The sequence below is a fragment of the Apteryx mantelli genome, chromosome 14 (assembly GCF_036417845.1).
Source record: "Apteryx mantelli isolate bAptMan1 chromosome 14, bAptMan1.hap1, whole genome shotgun sequence".
NCBI lineage: Eukaryota > Metazoa > Chordata > Aves > Apterygiformes > Apterygidae > Apteryx > Apteryx mantelli.
Window position 1 is genome coordinate 22,010,979 of NC_089991.1, and position 22,289 is coordinate 22,033,267.

General features: G+C 47.6%; 2 protein-coding genes across 3 annotated transcripts in view; both read left to right on the plus strand.

Moving 5' to 3' along the window:
* The first annotated feature begins 112 nt into the window (after positions 1 to 112).
* HDAC3 (histone deacetylase 3) lies at positions 113 to 15,565 on the plus strand. Of its 2 annotated transcripts, XM_067304647.1 has the most exons (15): positions 113 to 214; positions 983 to 1,065; positions 6,508 to 6,650; positions 8,099 to 8,180; positions 8,869 to 8,925; positions 9,021 to 9,076; positions 11,351 to 11,484; positions 11,764 to 11,844; positions 11,938 to 12,011; positions 12,249 to 12,313; positions 12,681 to 12,770; positions 12,877 to 12,935; positions 13,363 to 13,442; positions 13,846 to 14,003; positions 14,302 to 15,565. In XM_067304647.1, the coding sequence occupies exons 1-15, from the start codon at positions 115 to 117 to the stop codon at positions 14,369 to 14,371; spliced, it is 1,332 nt and encodes a 443-aa protein (XP_067160748.1). In that variant the 5' UTR covers positions 113 to 114; the 3' UTR covers positions 14,372 to 15,565. The 2 variants fall into 2 exon arrangements, with proteins under 2 accessions (XP_067160748.1, XP_067160749.1); XM_067304648.1 differs by lacking the exons at positions 113 to 214; positions 983 to 1,065 and adding an exon at positions 5,064 to 5,178.
* A 5,775-nt stretch (positions 15,566 to 21,340) lies between these two features.
* DIAPH1 (diaphanous related formin 1) overlaps positions 21,341 to 22,289 on the plus strand; it is a 114,446-nt gene continuing 113,497 nt past the window's right edge. The window contains exon 1 of the mRNA XM_067305092.1: positions 21,341 to 21,457. Within this exon, the coding sequence (XP_067161193.1) occupies positions 21,341 to 21,457 (117 nt within the window). The remainder of the gene's footprint in view (positions 21,458 to 22,289) is intronic.

A 22,289-nucleotide genomic window follows, 5' to 3' on the forward strand; every position in this document is an offset into this window, starting at 1 on the left:
CCCGCTCCATGGCCCCGCCCCGCTCCGGGAGCCCCCGCCCCCATCCCCGCCCCGACGCGGCAGCTCTCGCGAGCGGCGGCGGGGCGGGCTCGGGCCGCGGCCCGTCGCGGCGCGATGACGTCAGCGTGTGCGCGCGGCGGCGGTCCCGGCCTCTCCGCCATGGCGAAGACCGTGGCCTATTTCTACGACCCGGACGTGGGCAACTTCCACTACGGTGAGGGCAGCGCTGGGCGCGGGGCCGGGGCTGGGGCGCCGGTGGGCCCTGAGCGGAGGGGAAGGACCCGGCGGGAGGGGCCGGGGCGGCTCGGGGCTGGCGCACCCCCCACACGCACCCCCCGCTCCCGGCTCGGGGCGCCGGTGCAACCCCCCCCCCCCCACACACACACGCACGTTCTAGTCCAAGGGCCGGTACAACGCCCCTGGTCAGGGGACCGGTACAACCTTCCCCCCCCCACACACACACACATCCCGGTCAGGGGTCCGGTACAGCTTCTCTGTCCCTTCAGATCCCACTTTGGGGAGCCCGTATCCCCCCGCCACCCTGACCCTAACTCAAGGGGCTGGTGCAGCCCTCCTTCTCCCCATGCCGGCTCAGAGGGCTGGTACACTCCTGATCTCTGCTTGGGGGTCAGTACTGCCCCCCCCCCCCCAAACGGTCAGGGGCCAGTGCACCTCTCCCTTCCCCAGCCCTGGCTTAGGGGTCTTAGGGCCCCCTCCCTCTCCCAGATCCTCTCTTGGATGACCAGTTCTCCCCATGCTTCTCCCCATCCCAGCCTGGGATGCCAGTATACTCCCAGCCTGGGGGGCTGGTGTACCCCCGCACTGATCCCTGCTCAGGGAGCCAGTGCCCATCCTCCCCCCCCCCCCCAGGCCCAGCACAAGGAGGTGGCCCGGGGGCCGGGTCCCTCCACCGCCATCCCAGATCTGCGCCACCTTGGCAGAGGGGTGGCTCGAGTGACTCCCCATGTTGTTTCCCTTCCAGGAGCAGGGCACCCCATGAAGCCTCATCGCCTGGCACTGACTCACAGCCTGGTCCTGCACTATGGGCTCTACAAGAAGATGATCGTAAGCATCGCTTCTCTTGGGGCAGCAAGGCTCTGGCAGGGCATGTGGGACCCTCACCCCGACCCCTGGAGAAACACGGCTATGGGAGGCGCCTGTGGCCAGACAGCCGTTGGAGGGAGCTCTTTACCCCTGGGCAGACAGGAAAGGTGTTGGAGATGCATGCTCTATCCTGATTTTCAGGGCTTATTTTTACCGCTAACTCCAAATAGTGGCCTCTGTTTTAAGGCTCGGGCTGTGTTATTAAGTTCCCCAGAGCTTTCTCAGGCTGCTGCTTCTTGTTCAGCTCCATTTGTAGCACAGCAGGTAACAGAGTTATTACAGGCAGGGCTCTGTGTGGTCTTGGGCATTTTCACTGACATGAGCTCCCAGCATACCACCAGAGCTGATCTGAACTATAACGGAAAGAGGTTGTCATTGGCTGTTGGCATCATGTTCAAACGTGCGCCTACAGTACTGTACCTGGAGCTAAAGCTGTGACAGTGGGAAATGTGGGAAATTTCAGTGTCTATAGCTGCTTCTAGGAAGGACTCAGAGACTACTGTGAGGTTACATGTGATTGTAGAGAAGTAAAGCTGAAAAGAAAACCCAAGCGGTTAGCTAATTCATCTTGATGCCACAAGGCAGGTTTCACTAATCCGATGTCATCCTTGCTAAATGTTTGTCCAGCCTGGTCTTCAAAGTCTTTGTTACCCAACCACCTCACACGATCTAGTTCAGTTCTTTCCTCTCATATAGTATGTAGTTTAATTTCCAATGGTAAAAGATCGAGGAGGAATGTTAAAACTCACGCATCTACCAGTTACTTTTGAGATGGCTTTTGCACATTTTGACATGCAGAATATGCCAACTCCAGCTGCTGAATGTTTTGGGGCAACTTGTTTTTGTCTCTTTAGCTTGTTCGGGTTTTCACTATTGAGAGAGTGCCTCTAAATTGTTTCAGACCATTGAACAATTTAATTCCTGTGCTGGCTGGCATGGTTCCAGGTCATGATATCCGATTCGGATGCCAGGTTTAACTGCTAGCTATTGTTTCCCATAGCCCGTAATCTATTTGATGTGCCTTGGGGAAAGGCCATGACCCAGAATGTTGTTCTAAACGTTGATCTGTACACTACAGCTCCAGGCACTCCTGTTTTTTATATATGTATATATGTGTGTATATAAATATATATCTATATATGGGTAATATATAAAATTACATTTTTATATAACATATATTTGGTTTTATATATATATACAATTTTATTATGATTATATAAATAAATAAAACACTTTACAAAACAGAAACTTCAGACACATGAATAACAGTGGAACTTGATGACCTAGGAAGTTACTGTGACGCATGAGTTCTTAAAACTGATTGTAGGAGATGTGGTTGCAAGTTACTTGGTAAGCAGGTAACTGCAAGTAAGACTTGTTTTGAGGTTCTATGGGCAAAAGCATGATCAACCTGTCTCAGTGATGTGTTTTCACATTTGCAGCATGTTTTAGGGATAAATCATGAGCTGTTGTAAAAACACAGTGATTGTACAAAGCTGTCAGACAGAAATGTGCAAATATCAGGCTCTTTCCAGCTAGACCAGGCACTTCTCCAGACTTTAGATAGCTTTCTGTGTTCCCTCATGCTCAGCATTAAGTTTAGCAAAACTATAACCAATTCCACTGAACTATCAAAAACCTGACCAGTATTTAGTTGTCATGGTACCAGAAAAAACCCATACTTAAAGAACACCTGTCAAGCACCTGAAATTCAGGCAACACTGGGATCAGAATCGTATCACTGTGAGCACTAGAGAACAGGATTAGACCAGTGGTGCTAGTTCTGGCATATCTTAACTCCTGTATATTTAGTGTCTTCTCCAGTTTCTGGGGAGGACAAGATGTGAAATTCTTGTGAGTGTGATAGCAATGTGCTTTTCCTGCGTTTTTTTAGGACAAAGTGTCAGCAGCCAAACCAGTACAAGCGGGGAAGAGGGAGAAGCTAGATCTCCGCTGCTTTGTGCCTGCTGTCTGCGCGAGCAATTTTGTAGTTATGCCTTGTGCTGTACAGGTGCCTGGCATTTGTCACGGGCTCACGTTCAAGCTCTTTGATGGCTAGTGCATCTCGTTATGTGGTGAGAGACTTGGGGATTGTGCGATAGCAGATAGGAAAGGAGTTGTCCTAAAACTAGAGCACAATGCCAATTTTAAAAAGAAGATGCACTGCCCTGCTAAGATGCACCAGTGGAATTGTTGCTTGATGGAATATATACAGTTGGTATACTTAAACGTTTAAAAAGTTCCCTTGTGGAACTAATTCTTGTATGTTGGTATTTGGTAGAATCAAATCCTTTTGATTTTCAGCTGTCATGGTGGGAGCTTGTGCAGGTGGAATAACCTGTAGCAGCTGAATGTTCAGCCATCTATAGGGACCGGCCTCATGCGGGAATAATTTTCTATGTGTCTGTTGGCAGGAGAAATAAGAAAGGATTGTGAAGTTGGTCCCTACTCCACATGGTAATAGAAAGTAGCGCATTCTGTAGTTGAGTTTTCCCCCATCTGTCGTGGTTTCTGACCCTTTCCTATCTGCTCTACCTCTTCGCTGTGGGACTCCTGGTCCTCGGCACCCAACTTGGCATGCCTGCTTTCCCTTCTTTTGAGTTTCTTGCCCCACTATCCTGCCTCAGAGGGGCCTAGTCTTCCTTCTCCTCCCAACCTCTGAGGCTTTTTCTCCAGGTCTGCTGATTCTTTCCTTTTTCTCTTCTCAGATGCATCTTTGCTTTTTAATCAAACTGTTTTCTGATCTGTGCTGCCTGAGTACTGGCAGTTGAGACCACTGAGACCTCAAGAAAAAGTTGCCCTGTTCCTAACTCCTCTCGCTGGCATTTTAGAAGAATTACCTGCTGTAGCAATCACAGGGGAGATCCAGCTGGAGTATACTTAGGGCACACAATCTTTGGAGAATTTAGCTTCCAAATTTTTACTGTAAATGTGTGAACTTCTATGAATAACTTCTTGAGATTTGGGATTTTTCCTACAGAAACAGCAAAAAGCATATTCTGATGTGACACTTCTAAATGTCAAATCCATGCCTGAATGAGGCAGTAGGCAGAGCTATACACTTTGCCCTATTTTTAGCCTTGAAGCTAGCTGGGCTTCAGCAGTTTTTTTTAGTTACATTTTCCATAAAATGTCATCATGAGGCAGAAAACCACACAGGAAACTTCATCTTGAACAGTCAGTGACTGGCAAAGTTACAAGGAAATAAAACTAAGAGATTATTGGTCAACTGTGACTATAAAAGGTTCTACTAACTTTATGTTACGGTTACGTCATTATCTGCCTTTTCTGCCTTCTCCATATAAAAGACTGCTGTTCTGTCAAGGTAACTGAAGCTGGTTTTATCTCTTGACATCGTTCCCAGCTTGTTTGCGGCTGTGGTGTGTGGGTATGTGGTGATCCACTCTTTAAGGCTCAGTGTTGCTGAAAGAGAGGGAGTTGTACTGCTGCCTATCTGCTCTGTTCTTCTGCTGCGTGTTCCCGCTGCCTTCCTTGTGCTGCATCTGGAAGCTGTTGGATCCCTTTGTGAGCTGCTGCAACTCAATAACTCAGCAAAACCGGAAAAAAATTTCTGCTGAATTAGCAAAATGAGACAGCCCATAGAGGGGGTTGGGTGCCAGAGCCTGCTTAGGAAAGTGGGTGGGGTTGTGTGGCTGGGAGCAGGGTGAAGGGGAAAAGGTGGAAGGAGTCAGGTTTCCCTTTCTACTAGCAGCTGAGTCAGTCTTGAAGTTTGGGGTCTTTTTTTTCACCTTTCTGTTTTGGGTCCCCAGTCACTACTTCTCATTATCCGAGAGAGCCTCTTAACATCCTGTGAGATTTATTTCTTCTCCGTGAGGATTCTTTAGTATTGCTTTTGGTCTTGTTTGATTTAATCAGTCCTCTGGACTCCCAGGAGATGTCTATCCAGAATCTTCATGGGGAATAGGTCTTGCCTTCCCCCTTGGCAGCTGCTAAGTGGAAGCTAATGGGTCATCCTTGTGAGTCATCTCGTCTTCCTTGTTTGAGTTGGGGCAGTGTCCTGCAAGAAACACTGAAGCCAGCACATTCATGTGGAAAACACCGTTCCATATCCAGGTCAATATACAGTTACACAGGAAAGGAGACTGTGTTTATTAGGGTATACTGTGTCTCTAAAAATATCCTCTCCTGTGTATGAGTAGTACTTATGATAATTGACTTAATACTGAGGGGAACATCCAAAATATGGCAGGGGAGAATGCTCCTTTGAAAACCTGCATGACTAACGCTTGCAGAAAGAGATTATCTGAGTAGAGGAAAGTACAGTAGCCTCTGCATACCTCCTCTAGAGAATCTGCAGGGCCTGTCTGGTGGACTTCACAATGAATTTTCAAACATTTGACTTCAATCTTTGTTTTTCAAAATGGCGAGATTTTTTTTCTTCAAAAATTATGAAATAAATGAGGCTTAAGAATAAGACTACCATATTCTTAGTGAAGTATGTTTGTACTGCTCCCAGATTATGGGCTTTTAGTTTTATTTTGCAGCTGTGCGAACTTACAAGGAGGAGTTTATCAGCCTGCCTGCACTTATGCTGCTGTGTGACACTAATACAGGTCTCTACAGGATCATATTTAGCCTAGGAAACAGTCATGCTGCTAGAAGCTGCCCTGACATATTTTCCCTCTGGAGACAAGCTCATGCTTTTCCAAGTTTTATCATATTCCACTTTTTCCATGAAGTTCATGCTTTAATTGAAACAAACTGGGAAACACAAAAATTATCCCATACTGATTTCAGTGGAGGTTTAATTTCCCCATGTTGGATAGGTGGTGTTAATTTTTAACTTACTGTATATTAAGATACTCACTCTTAAGTGCCAAATTGGCAATTGTGTGTTGTCATGAGAACCTTAATTTGAATCCATCGAGTTCCCTGACCATTTTTAGACCACTTCAAAAGGAAATAAAGCTTATGCAACTGTTCCATCTGTCCACGAGCCCTCTCTAAATAACTTTTGAACCTATCAGCCCCTTACAGACAAATCTGACAGAGGGACAGAAACCTTCGCTATATCAAGGTATTACAAATTCTGTGAAAGCTGGTTACTGATGAGGGAATAGTGTCCCCCAATGAAGAAAAAACTGCAGTCTGAACTCAGCTATTCTCTTTTACTGGCTTGCCAGTTGGCCAGTCAAGAGTATATGTGTGTGTATACACATACATGGAAGAGAACTGAGTTATTGCTGTGGTAGGTGAGCCTGGGATTTGTGTGTAGGATGTGGTGTGTTTTGTAGTGGGGGAAAGGAGGGATCAGAGATCTAGATATACCTAGATATCTAGATATACCTCATGCAGGTCATTTGTCAATTAGTTTGAGATTTCTTTTAGCCAAAGCAAATGCAATTTTGGATAGGAAATAAGTCTTGTCTTTCTCTCTTGAAGGTTTTCAAACCGTATCAGGCATCCCAACATGACATGTGCCGATTCCACTCTGAGGATTACATTGACTTCTTGCAGAGAGTGAGTCCCAACAACATGCAGGGATTCACCAAAAGCCTGAATGCCTTCAACGTGGGCGATGACTGGTGAGTCCTCTGTGCCTCCCGTGAACCCAGAGCTAATGTGATCCTGAATTGCTTATATCTGGAGAGCTGTCCTAGAATGTACTGGTTTTTGTTTCTCTCTCTCTCTCCCTCTCTCTCTCTCTCTTTTTTTTTTCTTTAACCAGAATGAGGTACATATCCCTCCTGATCATATCAGATTATTGAAACCTCCTTGCTTCCTTTCCCTTCTCTCTTTAACTCTTTGCAGTCCTTGGTTTTAGATCTATATTTAGACTGTAAGCTTGTTGGGTTAGAGATGGTATCTCTACTTGTTCTTGCAGAGCCTCCAATTCTTGAACATGCTAACTACTTTTTAAAATAATTGCCTGTCATTTTTAGCTATCTCAATGTGTGCGTGTTAAATTTGAGGCAGCTTTAAGAGCCTGATTTTCAGGTAGAACTGAGGTGGTATTCATGCATCTGTACAAAACCACATGAGATCTTGTTGAGAATATTCAATTCCAGTCTTTAATGTTCATGAGAGTTGACAACATGGAAGAAATGTGTGGAAGGGCTCCCTGTGTGACTAAAGAAGTGTAGAGTATGCCTTGTCTAGTTGAGGAAAATGAGGGCTGTCAGAGAATAAGACAGTTCTTATGTGTTCTTTGGAGGACAAATCTGTAAGTACTATGACAGCAGAAGTTATGTTAGCTAGGGAACAGTGTTAACACAAGAACATATTAGTATAGCTTGTTTTAAGCATTTAGTTTGGGAATCAGAGGGCTGTTCCATATCCTCACTGCTGTGATGATCAGAAACCATCTTCTTATCAGAGATGAGGAAAAAAACAATCTTTAAGCCATTGCTTGTCTCTGAACGAAATCTGTGATGTGATGCTGAAAGTCAATGACACAGGGGTTCCACATCCCATGTTTCCGTACTGTCCCAGAGATCGTGATGCCTGGACTAGCTCTTTGTGGTGGGATGGATCATGCCTTGACGTTGTCTTCAGAGCAACATGCATCTCTGGCTGCAATATACTGCACTGTGTGCTGGGAGTGGAGGAGGCAGGATCTTCCAAACAGAGCCAGTGGGAAGATGTTGTGGGAGCAGACTAGTCCTTCCTTCTCCTCAATGCAGTTTCTCACTCCATGCTCTAGCTTTGTGCATGTCAGCAGAGCTGTGGGACAGACTCTGGTGTCTGTTTTGAGCAGGACAGCCTTTTAGGACTAACTTGGAAGCTTTGGTAATCATTATCAAATCCACTGAGTTTTCCATTGTGTTTGCAGCCGGATTGCTACCTGTTGGTACTCAGTGTGTTGTAAGGAGGGTCGGAATGATCCCAAATTCACTTTTTCACAGAGAATGAGTTTTGATCTTGCTCAGGAAATGTCCCTGGACAGCTCTATTCCCAGCTTTGCTCTATTCCCAGCTTTGCTCTGGAGAGATGTGGAGGATGTTCTGTATTTGAACTATTGTTTCTTTTTCAGCCCAGTGTTTCCAGGCCTCTTTGAATTTTGCTCTCGCTATACTGGGGCCTCCCTGCAGGGAGCAACACAGCTGAATAACAAGGTAACTGCGCTGATGTGATTATCTTTTGAAACATATATAGAAGCTAATTGGTTATTAATTTAAGGACAACCTCCTGGGTGTGTGTTTTTTACAACACAGTAAGCACTGCTGTGTTACTGTGTAAATACTTAGCGCTGCAGGATTTGACCATTCCTGTACCATCAGAAGCAACCATTTAGTAGCTGTTTAATCCAGTGAGAGGCCTTAAGAGTGCTGCTAGATCTTCGCTGTAGAAATGAACTAAACAAGACTGTCCAGACAGTCTTAAGAAGTGGGTCTCCTGAGAGGAAAGAAAACAAACTCCAGAGGTTCGAGAGTATTTTAGAGGGACAACACTTCTGAGCAAAGTCTAATAAGTGTAAAGACAAGTGTGGGAGCAAACTATGCATGCTAGGTGCTTTGTCTAGTACTGTCTGGAGGGAAAAAAGTGGTGATGGGAGATGGTCTTTCTTGTTCTACAGAGGAATGTAGAGTACATGACTAATCCAGCATGGACATGAAGTAGCAAATTTTGCTAGCTGGACTAGAGAGCAAGGTGGAGCTTCACAATGGCCTGCATAGGTGTAGGAAAGGGCAGAAAGGTGTTTTGGGGCCACAGTGCTGGGCGGGTTGAAGTCCCTGCTGACTGGAGACATGGGTGGTTGCTGCCATGTTGTCATCTTAAACTAACTTATCTTTCCTTTCTTAGATCTGTGATATTGCAATAAACTGGGCTGGGGGCCTGCATCATGCCAAAAAGTTTGAGGTAATGAGACAGATCTGAGTACTGCTCTGTCTTTTTGAGGACCATGCTCTGTGTTGATCCTATTCTAATGCTGTTTGGTTTTCTTTGTATTGCAGGCTTCTGGGTTTTGCTACGTTAATGACATAGTTATCGGCATCCTGGAGCTGCTTAAGTAAGAACGTGGGGCAAGTGCAGAACTGTCCTGGCCAGCATGTGGTTTTCTTCTGGTGCTTCTCTGATATCCTGTCTCTGTTCTCTCTCTCTTCTTTGGCTGATTGATGTCTTTGCCCTTCCGGAGTCTCAGAAGGCCAAGAACTTGGTCTTTCAGCCTGATCTCTTCTTTAGGCACAAGATTGGGGGCTTAAGAATTAGAATATCTGCTTCCAGTGCTTTAGTGATAAGGGAAGGTTCTTAAATTCTGTTTCTCCATATCCATCTGTGAAATATCCATTTTGGAGGTCTCATGAATCTCAGCATTTTTGCCAGGGTGAGCCTTTTGTAGGTAAATACAAAGTATGGCTCACTGGAGATAAAGCAGAGTTAAATGACTCTCACATTCTTCTTGATTTGCTTGACTGGCTTAAGAACAGGACTTGGGCAACACATGGATGATCAAAGGGCATCTGTTTTGGGTAGAAAAGAGTCAGAGTCAAGAGTCAGGGGTTTTTTTGTTTGTTTTTTTTGGTTTTCTTTTTAGAAAATGGAAAAGAAAATCAGATTGGGAGAAAGAGTTACAGAAATACCTTTCGTTTCTTGAATTAATCTTTGATTTTTGTCCTCTCAAATGCACTGCTTATCCCTGTATCTCAGGCATCATGTTGTGAAATTAGAAAAGATTTGGGAGTTGGCCAGGAAATAGTTACATGACTGGTGGCAAGCTTACTAGCTAACAAGTCACGTTTATGGAACATACTGGGATTTCTTGCATCTCTTTCCTCTATGCCAGTTTTTTCTACTTTGTGTTTGGAACCTCAGCTCTTCACTATTATATCTCTGAACACCCATTTTTCAGTCTCACGTGTTAGCATCTCACGTGCCAGAGGCTTCACATACAGCCTGGTTACCCCTCAAGGAAGATTATAATATGTCCTTATTCCTTTGTTCCCTCTTTTTGGGAACCGTTTCCACAGGAGGTGGCTTCATACTTGAGTCCCTGAGTTTGCTTCTCACTGTGGGGATACTGTGGTCCCTCTCCTCTTAGAAGGGTCCCTTTCTCCCTTTACCAGTGTGCAAAGGCTGTGTGTGCATCCCCTTTTTCTCCTTGCTGTTGTTTGTCTTTGGGATGAATCATCTGGGTTGCCTTAAATGGTTTCGGTTTTGGTGTTGTCTGACTTTTCAGGTCCCTTTCAAATCTCCTTGGGTTTTAGACACGTGTGCCAGATCCCCTGCTCTTTGGGCTGATCAGATGCGGTATTTCCTTATAAAAGGTTGCAGAAGTTCTGCCAGCTGAGTGGGCAGCTCCACAGCTGGCAGGCAGTACATGGCCTAGGGCTGTCTCCAGTGCTTGACAGTGCTGAGTGCTGTCAGGTGCATTGAGGACATTAGCTTTCACTGTTAAACCAATGCATTTACTGATAATGATCTCCCCTCATCCACCTTCTGTTTCTGTGACCCAGCAGGCTTTTCCTCCAGTAAATTTTGTGCCCAAATGCCCGTTTGGATGGGACAGCTGAGCCAAAGGAACCTGGTTGAGTCCAGTTACCTCTCTTTCCCCTTCTGCCTAAACATCCATTCTGACTTGCATCATGCTCAGTGCTTCCCTCATCCCTCTCTTTGTTGATCAGCCTCTCACCATCCTCCCAGCATTGCCTCAGGGCTGTTTCCCTACCTGAGAGAGTGACAACTCTGCCCTGATTTCTGCAGCCACTAGGATTTGCATCCAAGCCTCCTGCTCCTTGTTGGAACAGGGCAACTCTTCAGAATCCAACCTGTTTTCCTTGGAGCTTGCTGGCTGGGACATAGTACTGCCAGTATTCTGGCCCATGGAGGGAAATAAGTGTTCTTACCTCCTTGGCTAGCTTACTGTTCATCTCCAGATGTGGTTAAAAATTGCTGGAGTTCTTAAAGATTAATCAACTAGCAAGTTACTTGAAAATAACTCTCTAACCTCAATGTGGCTAAAATAGGTTCTCTTTATCATGTGCTTTCCAATATATTTCTGGCCCCATCTGAAAGCCTTCTATGCTAATATCTCCTTCCAGGAACATCAAAAAAATTGTTTGAGTGGTGGGTGCATTTGTGCAGGCACTATATACAAATATAACACATATCTAAAGCTATTTGATATGCTTGGAGTGGGACAGGTGGGTTCTTTTGGCAAGTCGGTTTGCATGTAGACTTCACTAGTGGTTTTCAGAGTGCTGGGTGATAGTGAAGCTTGTGGGTAATGGTGTGGTTGGGTGCAGAGCAGACCGTGCAATGCTGCTTTTCCTCCTGTTTCCGGCAGATACCACCCACGTGTTCTGTATATTGATATCGATATTCATCACGGAGACGGTGTCCAGGAGGCTTTCTACTTGACAGACCGTGTCATGACAGTGTCATTTCACAAATACGGGAACTATTTTTTTCCTGGTACAGGTACATAGTTTCCTTTGTAATGTGAACCTAGCCTCCTTTCAAAATCCTTTGAAAGCATTGCTGCAGTATAGAAGTGTAAAATTGAGATTACAGCTGCAGGGAAAAAATGATGAAAGAAAGGACATGGAGAAGCAACTAGAGAGGAATAGTACTGTAGTCATTTGTAAGAAAGAGGGATCATAGCTAGCTTAGCACAGATCTTGACCTGTTCCAGGTCTGGTCTGTCCACATTGCTGAAGTGTCAGAGCTGTCGTGACCTCGCTGTCTTTCTGTGGCCAGGTGACATGTATGAAGTTGGTGCAGAGAGTGGTCGTTATTACTGTCTTAATGTGCCTCTACGAGATGGCATTGATGACCAAAGTAAGTAGGTGTTCCTCACCTTCTCCCTTTGCCCAATTGTTTGCTGGTTCCTTCTGCTCCAGAGCCATGATGGATCTATCTTTCTCTCCAAAGGTTACAAACATCTCTTCCAGCCAGTCATTAACCAGGTGGTAGACTACTATCAGCCCACCTGCATAGTACTGCAGGTAAGAAAGCAAGGCTCTGTGCACATGTACATCCCTTTCAGATGCTGTAGGTTGGAGAGGTATGCTATCGATTGGGTGACCTTCTGTTCCCAGAGAATAGTGTCAGTGCATCTTAGCTGAGCTGCTCTCTGTAGCTCTCTGGTGAATCAGGGTGGCAGAGGGGTAGGGATGCTGATATGTGTCTGGAAAGTGATGCTTCTGTAGCCAAAATTCATCTGTTCTTTTTCTGTTCCCTAGTGTGGTGCTGATTCTCTGGGTTGCGACCGTTTGGGTTGCTTTAACCTCAGTATACGAGGACACGGGTAAGTACGGCGGCGCTGGGGGCAGAGCAGTTGAAGGACCCTCCTTTATTCTGAAGGGTTGCAAAGGGCCCTATGCTATGTGACTTGAGCTTTGACCTTGGCGTTCCAGCAGCACCAACAGTTTTTCTAACTCTTGTGACAGGAGGGGCTCTCAGAACAGGGCTGCATACAGGGCGCTGCAGAGCGGTGGTTCCCAGACTAGCAGGGAGTTCAGGATCCCTGGGTGGGAGTCCTGAACGCCAGGTGTATCACACCAGCAGTGGTGGTGGTTGAACGTATGGTGGCTCACGGCAGAAATGACTGCATTTCTGATGTGTGAATGTGTGCTGCAGTTAACAGCTCTGATATTTCTGTTTTGAATTTCTAGGGAATGTGTGGAGTATGTAAAGAGCTTCAACATCCCTTTGCTGGTACTGGGAGGAGGTGGCTACACAGTCCGCAATGTGGCACGATGCTGGTGAGTCTTTTCCAAGGTCACCAATACAGCAGTTGCTGTGGATTTTGTGCCTGGATCTACCATGTAGCTTTCTCTGTATAGCGCCCATCTTATTCTGTGTTTTCAGGACTTATGAAACATCGCTGCTTGTAGATGAAGCAATTAGTGAAGAGCTCCCATACAGTGGTAAGTTGGAGTTCCCTTGGTTTCTTCATTAGTTTAGCTAAGTACCTGTTGTACCAGCTGAAAAATGAACACTTCTACTATGCATTGACCAGAGATAAGATCAGGGCCAAAGTGACAGCACTTTCTGATCTTAGATGTGCCCTTGGTCTCCTTCTAGCTCTCACTTGTAGGTTTTGCTGGACAGACAAATCCTTACTGTGTCATGTGTTGCGTAATTTGGATCATTTCCTATTCAGTGACCTGGGCATTACTTTTGTTCTCATTATTGTCTCATATAATCCTTGCAACTACAGAGCTGTTTATCACGGTGCTTTTTAGGATCTGGTCACAGCTAGAGTGGTGGGAAAGTAACCTCTGCTTCCCTGCAGAGCAGTGTGACTGGTTCTCTTGCTCCTGTGCTTTAACTTTCTTCCTAATTCCATCACAGAGTACTTTGAATACTTTGCTCCAGACTTCACCCTTCATCCTGATGTCAGTACAAGGATTGAGAATCAGAACTCCAGGCAGGTGAGTGCTCGCAGTCTTACCCTGCTGTTTAGCTGTGTATTCCCCAAACCTTGTGGTTGATGCTGTAGCCTGTGAAACCAGGCAGAGCTCAGGCAAGGAATTCTTATGGGGACAGAAAGCTGAGGAAGTACAGGCAGAGCCTTCCCTCTGGGATGGCAGAAAGTCCTTCTGAGAGAAAGGCTCCTTCGCATTTGGGAACCTTGTTGAGTTCTTTTACTGTTTTCTATGTGTTTGAGTCTCAGTGATTGTATTAATTCTCTCACCTCCTCTGCCCTTTGCACAAATGGTATTTCTCATGGCAACCACTTAGATGACGCAGGCAGGTAATAGTGCTAACAGTTGTGGCTCTGTGCAGACTGTTAGATCTGATTATGGTGATCTCCCTCTGTTTTTTCCTAAGTAGTACTTGGATCAGATCAGGCAAACAATATTTGAGAATCTGAAAATGCTGAACCACGCTCCCAGTGTGCAGATCCATGATGTCCCTTCTGACTTGCTCAGCTACGATCGCACAGATGAACCTGATCCAGAGGAAAGAGGTTCTGAGGAAAACTATAGCAGGTACCTGCTCTATTGTTCTGGAGAAATGGTCTTCTCTTTCTGTTCCCGCTGGTATGGGCAGATGATATACTAAAGACCATCTGTTTCCTGGAACAGGAATATTAAGTCACTTCTGAATCTCTGGTTTTGTCCATGGAGCCATTCTCTACAAATGTGTGGTCTCCTTACAAAATGTGTCACAGGGTGCTTGGGTGCAGTGCATCCTTGGACCTTCTGCATGTGACCTAGGCATTCTTTCCTGTCCCCAAGGGGTGCAGGACAGGGGTCTCCCCACTCACGGTGATTGTCTTTCCCCCAGGCCTGAAGCTGCCAACGAGTTCTATGACGGTGACCACGATAATGACAAAGAAAGCGACGTTGAGATCTGAGGGCTCTGATGTGGGACTTAGGACCATGGGGGGTCCCACACTGGACATTGGTGCTTGGTGCAGTGAACTGGGGCACATGTGAGCTGGCTCGCCCTACCTTCATATTTGACTGCATGTGGTGGCAGCAAAAACGGCACCACTGCGTGCTTCTGCTACCTGGAGAGGCAGAGAGCAGTGAAATGTGGTCCTTACTGTCTGCCATGTGTCAGGGTTCCACCTGTCACCACTCTGGGAAATGGAAATCCAAGTAGCGCTCAAATCTGTGCTGTAGACTTCGGCTGGCAGCCATTCAACTACCTTCAGAGCCTGATCTGCACTGGTTCAGTCAGCTCCTTTAACTCCGGTGCAGGCTTCTGCCAGAAAGGTGGGAGCTGGAGCGCTTGTGCCTAGAATCTCTGCCTCTCTTCAGCAACAACACCTGATACATCCCGGTTTCCCCAGCCCTCTACTCAGGTACCCAATCGATTATCCTCTGAAGCCTGCACTGAGGGTTGCTTCCTGATAACCTTTCTGACCACCTGATGCTCCACAGCTCGAGGAAAAGCATTCAAGAAGACAAGGCCAGTTCTGGGCTGGGGGCTGGGGGTGTGACTGCAGCAGGGAGCAGCTTGATGGAGCAGGGTGGAAGAATGTATGCAGAGTATAGTCTTGTTCGTTCCCCCCATACTTAGTTTTGCATTCACAAACAAGTACTGCAGCACTTGCCAACTTGGACCTAACTCCCCTGTTTTTCATCATTCTTTGAGAGGCTAAAATCACTGTGGAACACAGGTTTGGTTGCCAAGGTCAGTACATATTGTGTCTTGCACCTTTAATGTAGCTTCCAGCTATGTTTTCCAAGTTCACACGTGCCCCTTTTATGTGTTTGAAAAAGATTTGGGCTGCTCACTTGGAGTGAAAAGCATTCCTTCTTGACTGTGCCCAAGAGACATCACTCTGTTCAGGGGTGAGGGAAGCTGCTTCCTGTAACTCCTCTCCTCTTGCCCTCACACAGCAAAGAGATTTCTCTTGGCCATCCCTGAAATCTCAAACATTGCTGCTCCTTCTCCTGAGTCATCACCTGGCATCTGTCATGGTTTGGAGAGTGCTGTTAGGGGTGATGGGAGGGGTTTAGCCTCTTACTGTCTGTACTGTTCTGTTTGTTTACTGATGTCTTTAAACATTAAATCAAGAGGCAGTATTTTTCTTACCTGACCTGTTGTTCGTCTGTTTAATGCTCATGCCTTTTTGGCTCCTGTCCTGTCAAGGATTGAGAACACATGTATCACAGGGTAGTGTCCTCTGCTGCCTGACCTGTGAAGGCTCCTGTTTGCTAGATGAATGGAGGGCATTCAGCTCCTCTAAGTCTATGCCAGCGAGTTTTCTGCTTCAGTGCACAATGAGGAGAGAGTCTTGAATTCTTGTACAAAAGGACAGGTCCCATGGGCTGGTAGACACTCCTGCTTATCCCTCTGATTCTAGTAAAAGCTTTGCAGGAAGCTACAAAGCTGGTTTAAGCAACCTTTCCGATAATAGTTTCGAATGTCATAGTTTCTTTGAGCTGCAGCCTGCATAAGAACCTGCCCTTTGCATTCTCACTTTCCTAAAGCCCGTGTTAGTGACTGTTTCTCTTTGTTCCTAGAACTGCCACAGTCTACCTCTTCATTCCCCCTCCCCAGGCCCATGACATCTGTCATTTATCAAATAAGCTGTCACAAGCCTGCATGGATTGACGTTCCTCTTATGTTCTGTATGGTAGCCTCTGCCAATAAAGCTTCTGTGGAAAAACAGGAGAGGTAAAAGAGGAAAAGATGATTCAGGAAGTATTGAACAGAAGGTATGTAACTTGGGATGTGAGGGCCAGAGGGAGACACCGACTTGACCGGGTCTGTTGGATGTGTTCACCGGCTACGCCTGTTCCTGTTAGGCTGTTTACACAACTGCCAGCCCAAGGCCTCAGAATTATGGGGAGGAGGTAAAACTTGGCCACAAGTGAGCTACAGCTCACTTAGCTACAGTGTAAAACAGGCAATAATTCACTGTTACTCCTACTACATGCCTAGAGAAATAGTCTTTTTGCATCCAGGATTCTCTACACTTGTTTCCACCCTACTTGACCAGTGTCCTAGGGCAAACAACTTAGGATATCTCAGGCAATGATGTGCATTGCTGTGTGCTATTTTCGCCCTTGCTTCTCCAAAAGGTTATAGTAGAATTAGACTAGCTATGGAGAAGGACACTGAGGCTGATCAAAGGTATAACACAGCTTCTGTATGAGGAATGACTCAGTGGACAAGGATTCATCAGCTGGGAAGAGACAACTGAGTTGGAAAAGGATCCGTGAGTTCTGTAAAGTCACAAGTGTCAGAGAAAATCTCTCTTAATACAAGAATTAGAGGAGCATCAAATGAAGCTAGCAAGTGGCGAGTTCAAAGGAAAGAGGTTGCTTTGTGCACACCTGGATGAGCAGTGCAACTTGCCATGAGGTACTGTGAATACTGAAAGCTTCTGTGGGCCCAAAAAGGGACTGGAAAAAAAAAAGCATCAAGGTTGTTAAATGCAAAGACACTTCTAGGTGCAAATTTTTGGAGACTGGCTGTATATTCTGTAGAAGTATTGCTATGTGCTTGCCCTATGGCTTGGTCAGCCGTATTTGTATTCCTTATGGTCTTTAGCCGAGATGCTGTACTTTGCAAATCAGAAGACTCAAAATGCTGGTACAATGGCCAGAGTTTTGAAAAACAAAGACTTGAGTCTGAACAGAAAATAACCCCCTTTTTTTTTTCTCCCTCCAGTTCCTGTTTCATCTGATACCATCAGAGAGCTAGCTTGTTTCATCTGATGGTATCATCAGTTGTATCAAAGCTGATTTACAGGAATCCAGTCTCTCACCTCTGGTAGTGGTCAATATTTGCTTCTTCCAAAGAAGAGGGAATTCCTCACCTTGTAGCTCCATCTCTTACTGGTAAAGATTGTAAACTTTGCAACCCCCCCCCCCCCCCCCAGCCAGTTCTTAGTCAAAATTACCTGTCCGGTTTGCATTGAGCTACCTCCATTACTTTTAAGAAGCAATGAATTCTGGGGGGTTCAGTTGCATTGCTCTTCCTCCTGCACTTTGATTCCCACATCTCTTTCTATCCCGTAATAAACCATCTCCTGGCAGCCTTTTCAGGCTCCAGTCCTCCCACAGCAGAGAAATGTAAGTGCTTTCTTTCTTCTTTGTGGTATGGTGTGCATCACTCGTGCAGTTTGTGCTATTCAAACTTTCCCTCTTCAGAATCCTTGTCTGTCCTGGGTTTTGAAATAAGGCTGCAAATTCAGAGGATTGTCTTTAGTTGGGTTTCTGATGGGTTTTCTTGGAAACGGCTGGGAAACAAATTCAGTCTGTAGAGATTTTTCCTCCCAGTTGTATTTTCGTACTGCAACGGAGCTGTCAAAAATGAGAAACTGAACTAAAATTGCCATCTGATACTGCAAGACTACTCAAGCTGCTTTAGACCAAAGGTTCATGCAGACCAGTGTCTTGTCTCTGGCATCACCCAATAATAGATGCCTAGTGAAGTGGATAGGAACGAGTTAATGTGGCAAACTTGCACATCTTGAATGCGGGGTCATGATATGTATCTCATGCAAAATTGCCTGGTAGGCTGCTTTATAAAATACAGGATGGTCTGGTAACAACTGAAATTAAATGAAGCCAGATTTAATTATCTTTAGGAAACGTTTGAGAACAAACACTTGCACAAATACATAAAACAGCTGCAGTTTATAATGCACACAGTGAGCGCCAACTGACTGCAGTTAGTTGCTGTTATCGATGGGCAACAGAGATCACAGAAGGGTGAAAAAAAATTCAGTAACAAAGTTCCTAGAGAGTATTTTTATCCTTTCTTGCTGTATTTTCTTTCCTATATTTTAGTGGGGAAAAAAATCTCTGTTTGTATTCGGTTGTTGAAAATAGAGATATGGGTGATGTGAATGTCTCTCTGATTGAGGTGGAAGCCCTTGATCTGGGAAGTTTGCTACCAGTGACAGAGTTGTGGATCCCTCTGGCAGCCCACCCAGAGCTTGGCCCACCTTGGCCAAGGATGTGTTGTTACAGGCCAGCCTCGTGCTTTCTTCAGATTTTGCAGTCTGCAGTTGTGCCAGAGGAACACAGCTCTGATCTGCGCTGATAAACTGAAATGTTGACTTCTCATATAGCCTGAACCTGGCTCACTAATTGCTTTGGAAATTAAGACCAAAAGCCTTAAATGGCTCTTACAGAAATGACTGGGAGCCAACAGAGTGACTGGAGCAGGTGCTTAAAAGCAGCTGAAAAGCGAGGGAAGACAAGGTGGCCATGTCCTGCACTAGCAGCTGCCCCTTGGACACGGTGAATGATGTAATTTAACCTAGAGGCCACAAATGCGTCCCCAGCTCCCCATTTGGAAGCAAGGCGAGTCAGTGGAGCTCCGTAAGTGAACTGGCAGCAAAAGGAAGAGTGCTTAGTCATTAGCAGCATATAGTGACTGTACGACTGGAGCCTGGGCGCACCTCCGCGACTAGGAGCAGCTTGGCTTTAGTTCCAGAGGACGCCTTAACTGTCCCTTCAAAACCTTTTCTGGCCAATGTCAGAGTGGTCTTGCGTGGTGTGAATCTGGGAAAATGGGTGTTTGGCATTAGAAGTGTCCTCCCTCCTTTCAGCGAGGAGACAGGACTGTGTTTTGTGGAGCATATTCTGTGATTTCACGGGCAAATGGAACAGAAGCAAACAAGCATTTTCTCATCATTAAAGGGAGAAAATTCAGGCCTATTTGATGAATGCACTTTTGAATAGCTGCTTGTTTCAGGCTTGCATACTGTGCATCAAATATGAGCTATGACATAAGCAGGAAAGATGCTTGTTGATGAACTGAATTATCAGAGTAATGCCCATGCAGGTGCAGCTATGCTGCCCTACAGAGTGACTTGCAAACCTTTTCGTGGGAACAGGATGTAATGCTGGGTGCTAAATAAAGGTGCGACTGATTTTGCTACTGCATTGTACCTCAGTTCTATTTAACAGAAACTTAGATGAAGGGGTCAGAAGAATTCATTTGGATCTGAAGAGTGAATATATTCAGAGATGTTTCTGTCCTTGGTGAGTAACTCTGCTTTATTCTATTTTAGTATTTGCACAGATCATGTTGCAGGAGAGAAAGGCTAGCCAGAAATGAATGCATGTTGTTGCTACTCCAGTGATGTGATCAAGCTCCCACTGCAGTAGTAATGTTTTAGAAAAATTTCATGCATAATCCTAGGTGAGGATTATGGAGACTGCGAGGCTCCTGCAACAGTGCTTGTACACTCGAGTCTAACCCCTCCTGTTAGGGACAAGTCCACTGACTCCCGGGGGCTGGACACACAGCATGGCCAGTTTGGATACCCGGAACAAGAAGCTATTTTTGCCCTGTAGGGATAGGGGCTAAGGGCTGAAGGAGTCCAACTTGAAACAAAAGCATCCTTTTTATCCTGAGCCTGGCACCCTTTGAAATATCCTGCACCTGCTTGTTTGAAAAAGAAACAACCCGAGGCCCAGATGGATGGAGGGTGGAGATTCCCTAGCAAGCCTCCAGGAGGTGGTGGAAAAAGGTTGGGAGAAATACTATGCTATGTTGGCAGAAAAACAATAGATAAGAAAAAGCCCAAAGGCCTTTGCTTGCTGAAGTGGAACTCAGATCCCTGGCACTGCTGCCTTTAGAGAAGGGTTGAGGCGTGAACCACGCTGCGCCCTCAAAAGGACCCTCAAAGCGCTCGAGTGGGATGTTTCGGGCACGCTCGGATAGCACCGGTGTGAATGAACTGGGCTCCGGCCATCCCGGCCCTGCCTGTTACTGTCTGTGGTCCCACATAAGGTGAAGTGACCACTGCTGTGTGCGACGGGGCCAACGCCGCTCCGAGCAAGTCCAGGGGTGGCTGAAGCACGGTGCTGCAGGCCAGCGAAGGAGAAGGCTGTCACGTCAACTTTGTTCTTAGGCAACGAGGCGCTGCAAAAAATTTTGGCTTGCAAAGAAACCTGGTTTGGCAGTACTCGCTACTCAGATGCTTACCTGTTAATTAATTTGGCCCAAATGCAACAGAAGCTGCTGCATTGCTGTAGCATCTATCTGAAAATAAGGCTGGAAAAATCTGGCAGGTCTCCTGTATCCGAGCGTGTTCGCTGACGGAAGGAATAGGGAAGCACTTCAGAAGAGGATCCTCTGCAGCGGGCCGCCATGGATGCATCATGCAGCGCCAAGGAAGCCGCACTGCTTCTCAGTCTAATTCACCAGATTATTTTTCAAGTGCATTAAATTCTAATTACACTTCCAGAGGAGGGTATTGGTGACCCCTGGCTTGGTGGTACCTGGAGTTATTTGGAGGAGCAGGAGCTCTCGGGAAGAGGAAGGCTTCAGCCTTCACCGCAGTTAGGGACGTGTTTCTGTTCCACCCCGGCCTGTTTATCCGGAGGCTGATGGAGATGGAGCTAGCATTTATTAATTCCCAAGGACGCAGTTTGGGTTTTTTTTAAAGCCTCATTAGTAGGAAAATTGCCAGATGATAAAACGTTGGCAATCTCCTACTGGGAGCCGAAATTGGCCCCAGGGGATCAAATTAAACAGCCGGTGCTGAAACAGCGGCGTGCGGCGGAAGGGCAGAATCCCACGGGCCGCGGCCCGGGGTCCCCGTTCCCCCCCCGGGGGCTCTGCCGTCCCCTCCCGGCTGCGCCCTCGCACCGGCGGCCGCATCGAGGCGCCGCCGCGGCCTAGCGGGAGCCGCCGCGCCGGGCGCCGCCAGGGGGCGCGCGCCGGCAGGAAGTGGGCGGCGGCGGCGGCGGGGCCGGAAGCGGAAGCGGCGCCTCATGAATATTCATGTGGCTAATGAGATGCTGCATGCGGGATGAGGCGGGCGGGGCGGGGCCGGGCGCGGCCGGGGCCGTTGGGCAGCGCGGGCTCGGCGGCCTGAGGAGCCGGCGGCGGCGGCGGCGCCATGGAGGGCGGCGCGGGCTCGGCCCGCGGCGGCCGCGACAAGAAGCGGGGCAAGGCCCCGGCGCCCGAGGAGGCGGCGGCGGCGGGGCCCGGCGACCCCAGCAAGTCCAAGAAATTCGTGAGTGGCGGCGCGGCGGGACGGGACGGGACAGGACAGGCCGGGGGAGCCGCGGCGCCGCCCGCACCTGCCGCAGGTGCCGGGCGCGGGCGGCAGTGGCGGCGCGGCCGCAGGCCGCCGGCGGGGACGGGGGGCGGCGGCGGCGAGGAGACCCCTGCGAAAGGCGGTGTGCGCTGCGCCCCGCCGGCGGGCGGCAACTTTGCCGTGGCAGGCTGCCCGCTGGAAGGGAGCCGGCTTTCTTTCCTTTCCTTTTTGTAGTTATTTCCCCCAAGACAGGGGAGGGAGGCGCGGCGGGGCCGGCTCGCCCCCTCCCCCGGCCGCCCGCGGCTTCACCGCTTCGCTCGCGTTACGCTACGGCGCTTCTCATCCTCGGAGGCGGCCGGGGCGCGGTGCCGGGCGGCCGGTGCCCCGCGGCCCCCTCCGCGCTCGGCGCTTCGCTCCGTGGCGGCTGCCCGCGCCGCGCTCCGAGCTCGCCGCCGCCTTGCGAGCGCGCAGGCTGCTGCCGTGCGCCCGCCCTCGCCGTGCCGAGAAGTTACTCTGCAGTTATGTGCAGTTAAGTGATTAATCAGTTGTGCCGACTGCGTGCAGCTGCTCTGGAGATGTTATCAGGAATTAACTGGAATTGGAGACAGCTAGGGGCTTTTCCTGGTGGTGAAGTCTGGCGGGGGGTCGCCTGTGTTGGTACTCTGGGAGCAACTGAGAGTCCTGACGCTGAGATGAAGATAAGTGCATCCCTTTCCCTCTCTTCTGGCTTATGACTGCTGGATGATGCATGGAGTGCTTAAACTCTCCTTTTCTTCCATATCAGTTCATGGACTGCTGCTACTGCTCG

Excerpts from the sequence above, each read along its gene's own strand:
- HDAC3 (XM_067304647.1), top strand. The coding sequence starts at position 115 with ATGACGTCAGCGTGTGCGCGCGGCGGCGGTCCCGGCCTCTCCGCCATG. Across the intron at positions 1,066-6,507 it reads GGCTCTACAAGAAGATGATC|GTTTTCAAACCGTATCAGGC; the intron begins GTAAGCATCGCT and ends TCTCTCTTGAAG. Across the intron at positions 8,926-9,020 it reads ATCATGCCAAAAAGTTTGAG|GCTTCTGGGTTTTGCTACGT; the intron begins GTAATGAGACAG and ends TTTGTATTGCAG.